The sequence below is a fragment of the Orycteropus afer genome, unplaced genomic scaffold, assembly GCF_000298275.1.
Source record: "Orycteropus afer afer isolate SDZICR_OR568_19922 unplaced genomic scaffold, OryAfe1.0 scaffold00249, whole genome shotgun sequence".
In the NCBI taxonomy this organism is placed as follows: Eukaryota; Metazoa; Chordata; class Mammalia; order Tubulidentata; family Orycteropodidae; genus Orycteropus; species Orycteropus afer.
In genome coordinates, this window is record NW_006921836.1 from 1,530,620 (window position 1) to 1,542,047 (window position 11,428).

The 11,428-nt window shown below is 42.5% G+C and overlaps 1 protein-coding gene across 1 annotated transcript in view; it reads right to left on the minus strand.

Moving 5' to 3' along the window:
* Window positions 1-9,921, minus strand: part of DGKE (diacylglycerol kinase epsilon) — a 33,210-nt gene extending 23,289 nt beyond the window's left edge. The window contains exons 1-2 of the mRNA XM_007949660.1: window positions 9,458-9,921; window positions 2,199-2,358 (exon numbers count right to left, since the gene is read on the minus strand). Coding sequence (XP_007947851.1) covers window positions 2,199-2,358; window positions 9,458-9,921 — 624 coding nt within the window. The remainder of the gene's footprint in view (window positions 1-2,198; window positions 2,359-9,457) is intronic.
* Window positions 9,922-11,428: the final 1,507 nt, after the last annotated feature.

The window sequence follows — 11,428 nt, forward strand, 5'->3', positions numbered from 1 at the left end:
TTGGTGCCTAATCCACTTCTGTATAGTTCTTTTCAAAGCTCAGGGCTCCAGGATTATCTTCTGTATCTCTGTCAATTGGTTTTTCTTTTCTTTGTTGGAGAGGGTCTGTGCTGCTTGTCTGCCTATTCCTCCATCTTACCGGAAGTCCCTCATTTACATTATTTAAAAAGGTCACCAGTGTATGCTCAAATACTCACATAAGAAGGAACTCACTAACAGGGCGGCTAAATCAAACCAGTGGAAAGCTTCTCCTTAAATTGGGTTGAAAATGTGTCATTCAATAACTTTCATTCATTGTTTAGCTACTAACTAAAAATAATTTCATATTTTCTTCCATATTATTTGCTGTACCCAACCATCTGAAGCACTGTTATCTTCTATCATTTCTGTCTCCAGGCTACACATTTCAAGTTCTTTCAACTGTTCATAGAATGGATGTTGATTAGTTACCTACCTCAGATGCCTGTCCACTGTAATATGTAAGAAGCCCTGGTGGTGCAGTTTGACAGGATCCTAAATGCTCCCAACAACCCAGGCTCACCAGCTATTCTCTGGGAAAAAGATGTGCAGTCTGCTTCTGTAAAGATTACAGCCTTGAAAACCCTATGGGGCAGTTCTACGTTGTCCTATAACTTCACTGTTGCTGTTGTTGTTATGTGCCATCGAGTCACCCCTCCTTGGGTGTCTGAGGCAGTATCACTACGGAAGTAGACTGCCCCATCTCCCTTCCGAGGAATGGCTGGTGGGTTTGAATCGTCACCTTCTGGTTAGCAGTCAAGTGCCTTAGGCACTAAGCTACCAGAGTTCCTTAAAAGAGACGCCTGGCATAGCGGCTGGTAGGTTTGAACTGCCAGCTGACTGCCTGAGGCCCCGAGGCCATCCCCTAGGGCCATAACTTCACTAGGAGTTGGAATTGACTCAACAGTAATGGGTACTTTAGCATGCTTTCGTTTGCAATTTTTTGTTTTTAATGCAGTATCCAAGAATCCAGATTGTATAGCCCAGAAGTCAAATGAAATTACTGTTTCCTAGAACCTACTTCTTTCCTCTTTCCTTTCTCCTTGTGAATATAAACATTAATGAAATTATTTCAAGGTTTCTACTCAATGATTTCCACCCACTGTAACTTCAGACTGAATTCAGATACTGAAGGAGCTGTACATTTAAAAATTATGTATCACAACCACATGAAATGTAATGTTAACTTAATTTTAAATGCCTTGTTTCTTTGCAGGGATAATGGCAAAGATCACAAAGATGTAATCTTAATTTTAAAATAAAATAGTTCAACTACTTTGGCATATCTAAGTAGTAAATAAACCTGTAAATTTTTATGATAATTCCTTAAATGCTATATAAAGCATGCATACATACATGCATACATATTGCAAACTCTTGACAGATTTTCATGTTTAACATTATTTGCAGGCAGGTCTAATGTGTGATGTAAATTGATCTCTGGTTATCCTATGTAAAATTCTAAATGAGCAACTTCTTATAAGACAGTATGTGAGGAAAACCTGTTTTCTTTTCACTGTCAATAACCACGATCAGATGTTCCCTCACCTGGCTGCTCATCACGAACACCTGAGTCTCACCCTAAACAATGTCTTTCTGGGACCTACCCTCACTCACTGCCATTGAGCCGATTCCAAGTCCTAGCAACCCCCATTGCGTTTCCAGGGCTGTAAATCTTTACAGAAGCAGAATGCCTCATCTTTCTTCTGTGAAGCAGATGGTGGGTTTGAACCACCAACCTTCTGGTTAGCAGCCAAATGCCCTAACCCCTGTACCACCAGACCTCCCTGAGCTCTACCCTAGACCTAGCAAATAAAAATGAGGATGGAGGGGAGCTCAGGGATCTGTGTTTTTAAAGAGCTCCCAAATGATTCATATGCAGGCAGTGATTTGGAAACCACTAACCTAACATTTCCATTTTCCCTTTAGACACAAAAGAATTCAACAGCCAAAATTTGTGACGCAACTCTATGAGGTGGGTAGGGCTTTATGGCTTACATCATTATGTTGTATTTTCCTCCTTGATCTTGACTTTTTATCTCAGTTTACTTCATTCCCGGCCTTGACTCTCTTCTCCGTCATTCACTTATACACACACACAAACACACACCCACTTTTCTCACATATTGGCTTAAGTAACTTTTTAGAAAATGATTATATAAGAAAAAGATTCTAATTACCATCTCATAATCTGTTTTTTTGTCTTTGCGCATCTGATTGATGGAGGTTAAATAACTTGGTGGAATGATGATGTTTCTGAATTCTCCAAAATTACACTTTTCGTTCTTTAAGCTGTTTTTCATGCATTCATCATGTACTGTTTTCTGACACCAAATGCACCTGAGGGAAGGAAGAATCAAAGATGGTTATTAAATTTCAATCCATAATGTTACTGACTGCAAACCCCATTTTTTTAAAATAATTTTATTACTACTAAGCATAACATCTAGCATATAAAAAGATAAGTATCTGCACAGTAAAAATGGAACAACAAGGATTGAACATACTTGGCAGTTTAAGCTAACAGTGGTTCTTAAACTGTGGTCCAGGAACTCCTGGAGGTCCCCAAGATCATTTCAAGGGGTTCTTGAGTTCAAAAGGATTTTTATGATAATATTAAGATGCTATTTCACCCTCATTCTCTTCAAAGTATACAGTGAAATTTTCCAGAAGCTACATGATGTTGCAGCAGACTGAACGCAGAAGCAGATTATGATAATTCCTACTGGGCCAAAGAGATGTGCAAAAACGTAAAACAATGTCTTGTTTCTCACCAAATTTTATTTTTCTAAAAATACATTACACGATAGATTTATATTGTTATTTAAAAATGACTAAATATTTTAAGGGTTGCTCAGTTTTAACTTATAGTATGGTAAATATCAAAGGTTATAACCCACATTACAAAAACTGGTCGACAACAACGGTTTTATGAATTACTTATGTGCGTTTTGGCTGGAATAGGTTTGTGAAGCCTAAGTCCTTGCTGTTCAAATGCCCTGCTAGCCAGCACCCCTGAAGAGTTCCTCAGGGTCCAGTTTGAAGATCTTTGAATTTACAACATCCACGAACAACACTTTAGTCAAACGTATAAAGAAAATAGCCAATTTCTGTTAGCAGTTAATAAAAAAATAGTTTATATATTCTTATTTGAAACACAGCCAGAGAAGCATCACATTCAGCATGTGCCTTCATGTTTAGACACGTATATGAAACCAGAGGGGATAGGCCTCTGGCTTCTATTATTAATCTGCTAAGTATTTAATTCACTCAGGGATCAGGTCGATCTGACTGTACAGACAAAAGCAGGCTAACAGAAAATAATGGTTATAATTAAAGGAGGTAACAAAGGGGGTGGTGGTGTGGATAAACATCCTTCCACCCAAGGTCCACTCCACGGGCTTTCCATTTGAAGGCTGTTTTCTCCTGCTGGACATTCAGATTTGTGAAGGAGCTATTGCTGTTTACACAGGAGTCCTATTTACTGCTGAAAGAAGAGTCATCTGCAGAACCTGTTAAAGAGAAAACTGTGGAAGAAACTGTAGAGTCTTGCATTCTAACTAAGCTTTATAAACTGTAACTGATTGATATGAGCTCTAGTACTATCATCTATTGCTCTACCATTCACTTATCTTGAGAAAATTTTATTCTGTTGTCAAGAATATACACAGCAAAAACATACACCAATGCAACAGTTTCCACATGCGTAATTCAGGGACACTCATCACCTTCTCCCAGTTGTGCAACCTTCTCATCCTGCTTTTCTGAGCTGTTTTTCCCTCCTTAACATAAACCCACTGGCCCCTAAGTTGCTATCTGATCTTCCGAGTTGCTGTTGTCAGATGGATCCCGTGTAGATAGTTCTTAAAAGAGCGTAATGCTCATGGCATTTTACTAGTTATGCTAAACTATCGTCTGGGTCTACTGTTCACTTTATGATAGTCTATTATTATTGAAAACAATCTGAAAAGATACCCACTATTAACTGGCTTCCTCTGGAAGAAAAGTGGGCCTGAGGGATGGGGAGGGATGTTCGTTTTGTACTCTATATTCTTTTGCACTTGAGTTTCTAAAAGTCAGAATATATTCATGAATTGCTTGTACACATTTTAAAAATGGTATTTAAATAAGGTAATACCAGCTGATACTTAAGATTTTAGAAAATACGGACAGACATAAAAGAAAATCACTCAGGGATCCTCTTACCTTGATGATAGGCTTATACTCAAGTATTTTAGTGTCTGTATCTATTGCTTTCCAAAGATTGGAAAATGATATCTACATTATCTGGACATTGCTGTTCTCTCCGCATGGTGCCATGACTATTTCCCTTTACCATTAAATATTAAAAAAAAAAGGTTTATAAAGGAGGTATATTTTCATGTGTCTATACCTTTATCTTTTTTTTTTTAATATATAATTTAAAAAACATTTAGATTGTTTCTTTAGTTTTTTAAGTGTAAGCAATGTGATGAACAACCTTAAGTGGAAATGAGATGACTTCTCTGGAATCTTAGAAGTTACTGAGTCTAAGGATATGCATTTTCCTCATGTTCTCGGTCTGCTTGGTTAATCTGCTTGTTAACAGAAGCAAAGCAGAGCAGCTGTGTGGTGTCGATGACACCCAACACCTGCTAATACTGCTCCCTAGTATTTACATTAGCAGGTGTTAATACTGCTCCCTAGTATTTACATTGGGAGCTCTGTTAGCGTAGTGCTTAAGGCACTTGACTGCTAACCAGAACTCTGGTAGTTCAAACCCACCAGCCACTCCTCGGAAGGAAGGTCGGGCAATCTCCTTCCATAATGACACTGCCTTGCAAACCCAAGGAGAGGTCACTAGGAGTCAGGTCTGACTTGATGGCACGTAACAACAACAGTATTTACACTTTCCCTTGATAATCAGATAGGCACGAAAGATGTTTTATTTTAGGGGTCTTTGCTCACTAGGTGATCACCAAGTGAGGTTGAGTATTTTTTCCACTTTCTTTGTGAATTCACTTATGTCCTATATCCATCTTCAAGTTTTAATAACTGCATGCTCTCTTTATGTATCTAGCATATCAACCTCTCTACTGCCATATGTATTGCAAATATTTTTCAGTTTACTTTTTAATGTACTTAAGTCTAGTTTTGATAGTCAGATCTATATTTCACTTTATGGTTTACTTTAAATGCTCTAAAATCCTTTACCATTTCCAAATTGGAGAACTACTCGCCTACAGTAATCCTCTCACCCCCACAATTCAGCTGTTCATACCTACATCTTTAATTCAGTGTTTCTTCACCTTCTGGGGTTATAGATCTCTGAGATTTTATAAAAGTGTCAGGCTTCTCCAGAAGCTCATCTGTCTCGGATCCACCAAGTTCAGAATGCCTGCACTAATCCATCTGCAATTATTTTGGTGTACATTGTATGATGACAATTTAACCCCTCCCCCACCAAAGAGCAAACAGAATGTTTTCTATTCCCACTGATTTCTGACATCTTATTTATCGTTCCTTAAATCCTTATAAATTTCAGGAGATGATTGTTAACCAAGGTGATAGCTATCATCAGACTTTGCTCTGTGAAGATAAAGACAAAACGCTCACAATTATCTACTACTATATTTTTCCTTTGGTGGCATAGTGCCTAAGGCATTTGACTGCTAACCAGAAGGCTGGTGGTTTAAAGCCACCAGCCACTCCTTGGAAGGAAGACTGGGCAATCTACTTCCGTAGAGATACCACCTTGGAAACCCAAGGAAAGGTCATCACTATGAGTCAGAACTGCCTTGACAGCAGTGAGTTTGGGTTTTTTTGGTTATACTTTTCCTTAGAAGTATTGTATTCAAAATTGAGACCTGTCCTCTTTGCCTATTTTGTAGCTAGTATTTAATAAGATCTAGATTTCAAACCTGATGAAGAAAATAAAAATAATGTCTTGACATTTTAGTTTCAGCAACCATGTAATTGGGTAATTTCTTATGATCTTATTATTTTCCCTTCTCTTTTTCTCACCTTATTTTGAAAAATTTCAAACCTAAAGATAAGTAAAACAAAAGAAAAACAGTTGAATGAACACCTCTTAAACCAACCCTTCACTCTGATTCTTAATTTTTCTCCCACATCTGCTTTTTCTTCATATAAACTATTTTGCTCTATGATTTGAAAGTAAATTGTATATATTATGACCTTTCACCCTTCAGTACTTCAGCAAGTCTCTCCTAAAAACAAGGATATCTCCCTTGCTTTCTTCTTGTGCACAGTGCACACTGACATGTCCACCACACCACAATCTAGCATTAACATCTTACTGTAATTGCTTTAGGAGCTCTGGTGGCATAGTGCCTAAGGCATCTGACTGCTAACCAGAAGGTTAGCGGTTCAAACCCACCAGCCACTCCTCAGAAGGAAGATCGGGCAATCTACTTCCGTAGTGATACCGCCTTGGAAACCCAAGGAGGGGTCCCTATGAGTCGGATCCGACTCCATGGCAGTGGTTGCATTTTTTTGTGTAATTGCTTTATCACGTTCCATCCATCTACTCATCCATCAACCCATCTTATTTTTCTGCATTTCCAAGTAAACTGCAGCTATCCCTGGGTGGCAGAAATGGTCTGGACTCAACTAACCTAAAATGTGGGTGGTCTGAATCTACTCAGTGGTGCTGCAGGAGAAAGGCCTGGCAATCTGCCTCTGCAAAGCTTATAGCCTATGGAGCAGTTCTACTCTGTAACACATGGGGTGGCCATAAGTTGGAATGAATCACCGGCTACTGGCGTAGACTTTAAAATCACTATCTGTTATTACTGCCCCTTGAAATGCTAACTTGTTGACTAAACACTCTTCATAAACCCACTGCCATTGAATGGATTCTGACTCATAGTGACCTTATAGGACAGGGTAGAACTGACCCATAGGGTTTCCAAGGCTATAAATCTTTATGGAAACAGACTGTTTCAACTTTCTCCTGAGGAGTGGCTGGTGGGTTTGAACCAACCTTTTGGTTGGCAGCCAAATGCTTTAACAATAGTGCCACCAGAGCTCCTTAACACTTCATAATTCACTAAAACCTCTGACTCCCCTGAGAACAATACAGCCAAGGAAGGGCTGGATAAACTCCAAAGGGACAGCCTGGTCTGTGTTTCAAAAGTTCTAAATAGTTATTTATTTTGTTCTTCCAAGACATCTCACTCCTACAGAAGGTCACAGCGGACTGTAATCCTGCATAACATTATTGGCTAAAATAAATCCGCTCAGAACATTACAGAACATGTACAACTTCAGGACACTGCACTCTCTTCTCCTAAACAATTCCTAAATTGCAGAGACATTCCTACCGTGAGGGGTGGGTGGAGGTGCAGTACGCTGGGAACAGACTGCTCAGTAAAGAGGAAAAGGACATCTATCATCACAAACACTCACTGTGCCTACTGGGGAGGACACAAAATTGAGGACAGAGAGGCTCATGTTTTAAAAAGGCAAGAAAGTTATAGAAACAGATATAGAAAGCAGTGGTTCTTCAACTTTAGAACCACTATGGGGCCTGTCAGGACACAGAAGTATTTTATATTTATATTACTGATGCCGTGTGTCCAGAATATGGCTAGGGTTGCCAGGTAAAATAGAGCATGACCAACTAAAACTGAATTTTAGCTGAAAAACAAGTGATTTTTTGGTATGTCTCCAAAACTTCACGGGATATACTTACCCTAAAAAGTGATCTGCTGCTTATGTGAAATTCTAATTTAAATGAGTGTCCTGTTTTCATTTGTTAAACCTGGCAATTCCAGAGTCTGCATTCCTTGTAAATTTCTAAGCAATGCTGATGCTACTGGTATGTTACAGGATCATGAAAAACAACCGGGGGAAGAGGGTGAGTACAAGATAAGGCAAGGGTTTCAGGAGGAAAGGACATGAGAGGAGTCCTTCAGAGTGACTGAAAGCCAGAAGGGGCTTGAGACAGACAGCTAAGCCTTGAGATAAAGGGCAGTTAAGAAAAAGCCTTATGTTTTTAGGAAGCAGCCTGGTGTCCCTGGCACATGAAGTTTAACACAAGTGGAGACAGGTAAGACTTGGTGGGCAGGCAGCGTCCAGAGGTGTGTAGGACCTGGCACGCTATGGTAAGCACCTGAAGTCTACCTGGTAAGACCACCAGTGCGAGTGATAGGGAGCAACAGCAAAGTTAAGGCAGAGCAGCAAATGGCTGAGCTGCATCTTCAGAAAGACATTTGTGTGGAGAATCAGAAGCACTATGGCTATTTGTATTTGAAATAAAGTTAGGATATTTAAGAAAATCATTTGAATTTAATTCTGCACAGACACAAAGAAAGGAAGGAAATACAACAGTGTGCCACTCATATGTTCTTTCCAACTACTTCCAACTCACAAGTGACTTAAGCTTACCTACATTAAGTCAGGAAACTGAAAGACATTACCTACCTTTCACCGAGGCCAAAAGGACAAAGTTTACGTTTTAAGAATGCAAAATAAAAATGACTGCAAAACTCTGCAGTTGTTGAAAATCCATTGTTTTGAAAATTTATTCTTAAATCTGATAAGGTATAATTAATTTAAATTAAGATTTTAAAAACAGCTGCTGATGTAATAGTGCATGAGGGTGGGAACTACAGTATATGTAGCACTGTCCTGAGGGTAACAAATTCTGGAAGCCAGTTCAATTTTACCACTGAGTAGACTTATGAGGTTTTAATTTTCTCATCAGTAAAAGAAGCTAAAATCATCTACAAAGCAGGACCCCTTTTACCAGTCTCTGACATGAACAAAGGATAACTCTGCCTATTTTCAGACAGCATTTTATAACACACATGTTGCCCTATGTGTACATAAAAGCCATTAAAAGATTCTTGGTTCAAACAAGATCACTAATTACCAATACCATGACTCTTGTCTCAGATGCTGCAAGTCTTAAAAGGACAGTTGGCAAAAGGAGCAGTTACTTTTTAAATATATTTCACAATAGCACCAATACCTGTATCAGCACGAGATGTTTAAAGTACTGTCTTAGACTGACACTTCACTGTACAACATCAAGGATAGATCAGTTTTACAGCTCTAGGGAAAAGTTGTTTCCATATGTTCTATCCTCCATGTAAAATGGAGATAATCAGTAACAACAAAAGCTAAAATATACAACTGTGAGGCATCAGCATTTGAGGACTATGGGATGCAAATTAAGAGCCAAGTTTTATTACCCAGTAGAGCATGCTGGCTGAGGCTGAGGGTAGAGGCACCATCTCAGCAAATGAGTATTAGCAAAAGCTGCCCGCTTCAGTGCCCAGGAAATACCAGGGATGCTAGTATTACTAGCATGTGACCTCGAAGAGGCCTGCTGGGCCATCTGCAGAGATCAAAGCAGGCCTCTATGCGGATTCTATGGAATCCTGATTCCCACTGCACACTCTTGGACAAGCAGTTCCCACAAAGGCAATACCTGTAATCGCAGAGCTTGGGCTGACTGCCGCACTGCTGCTTGCAAACCACACAATAACTGCACAGAGGGACGTTGCCCCGGATCCAGTGGTGGGGCATAGGGTCCAAGGCCCTGCTGTCGTTCTTCAGCATGATTTCCTTGCACTGGAAGCGCTTGTCGGCCTTCTTGAGGCAGCCCTCGTCCACACGCAGCCCGCAGCAGTCGCAGAAGGCGCCCTGCAGAATGTGCTGCCCGCACACACAGCAGTAGGTGGGCTGGCTGAACAGGTCTGTGTCCTGCCACCCATGCTTGCTCTTCCGGAAGATGTCCCTGCGGTGCAGCTGCCGACGCGATCGCTGGAGGCTACACCAGAAGGTGATGAACACCGGCAGCAGCACAGAGCACAGCGTCCAGAGGACCAGGTGCCCATCCGCAAACAGGCCCTCGTACGGTGGGCCCGGCACTGGCCGATTCTCCCCTTCCATCTTCTCCAAGGACGACGTCTAACTACAAAAGAAACAGGGTGGGTGGTCCGCCTAGGGCTTGCTGTTCCCTTCCGACCCGCCTGCCTTTTATGGCTTAAGGAAGGCGCCATCTGTCCAGGTGGCTCTGCTCTTTTCACCTGCGAGCACACGCATCCTCCTTGCTGGACCACAGAGCCCCCTCATCGTTCCGGGCCCCGGACCTGTCGCACCAAGGGGGCGGCGCCCAGCTCTGACACGCTCCCGACTCCTCCCTCCTCATCAAGCCCCAAATTCGGGGAAGCATTCGGACGCCCAAGGCCTCCTCACCTTGAAACCAGACTGCTGCCTGGCACACAAAAGGAGTAATAAAAATGCACGGACTGAACAAACAGATCCCCTGCTGTTACAGAAGAGCCGGAAAGAGCGGTTTTCCGCGAGTTTTGGGCGCGATAGCGCACGTGGGCGCTGGGCACCGGTCGGCGTACGTAACCGTTGGTCCAGGAACCGCACAGCTCCGCCCCCCACCCCCGGCGCCGGAACACAAACAAACGGATCGAGCCGCCCCAGGCCCGCCGGGTTGCCTCCGGCCCGAGGAGCGTCCTCCTCCTGGACCCCGCCCTTGCCTACCGCTCTCTCCTGTCTCGCGATGCCTCCCGCGACCTGGGCCTCAGCCCCGTCAGCCCATCACTCGGGCCCTACCTCCCTTGGGTGGAGGCGCTGCTCCTACCCAGGCCCTGGGCTGCCGTACCGCAGAAGCCTGACTTTGGGACCTGTCTGCGGGGCCCCAGCGCAAACACGGCTGCGGTGCCCACGCCCCGGAGTAAGGGCACCAGCGCGAAGCGGCGTGCAGCGCTCGCCAGCACGCAAGCCGAGCCGGCCCGCAGGAGCTGTGGGCTGTGGGTGGGGCCCGCGGGCCGAAGGCGGGGCCTGCGGCGGCTTGCCCTACGATTGGGCGGGGCTAAAGGCGGGGCGGAGGCGAGGTGGAAGACGGACAAGCTTGCGGGGGCGGGGCCTTGTGAAGGTGGTCGCGAAGGACGCGAAAGGCGGGCATTGTGGGAATAGGGGCGTGGCTTAGAGAAGGCGTTGGTCCGAGTAACGAAGGGGGTGTTTGAGGTTGAACCTTGTAAATTTGGAACCATAGACAGTCTAATATTAATGATTTACAGTAGTAGTTAAGCTTATCTATGATATCGAAATCCCTACCCCTTCACTCTCCAGTGGAGGTGGGAGCTGGCATGGTTTTTAATGTTGGGATGGAGAAAATTTACAGTTTTGGGAGTGTTACGTACAAAGGAGTGGGTTAATCCAAGTACAAAATGGATAAATGTCACCTGCGCTGTTATTAATTATTCAGTTCAGTAAGTGTCTTAATCTAATTCACTTCTAATGGGTATTATTTTCAAGTTGTCTTTTATTTCTAACATCGAGATTATTTTTTTCTAGTAAAACCCATTGCCATAGAGTCTATTCCAAGTCATAGCAACACCGTAGGACAGTATAGCTTGCCCATTGCTTTTCCAAAGCTCTA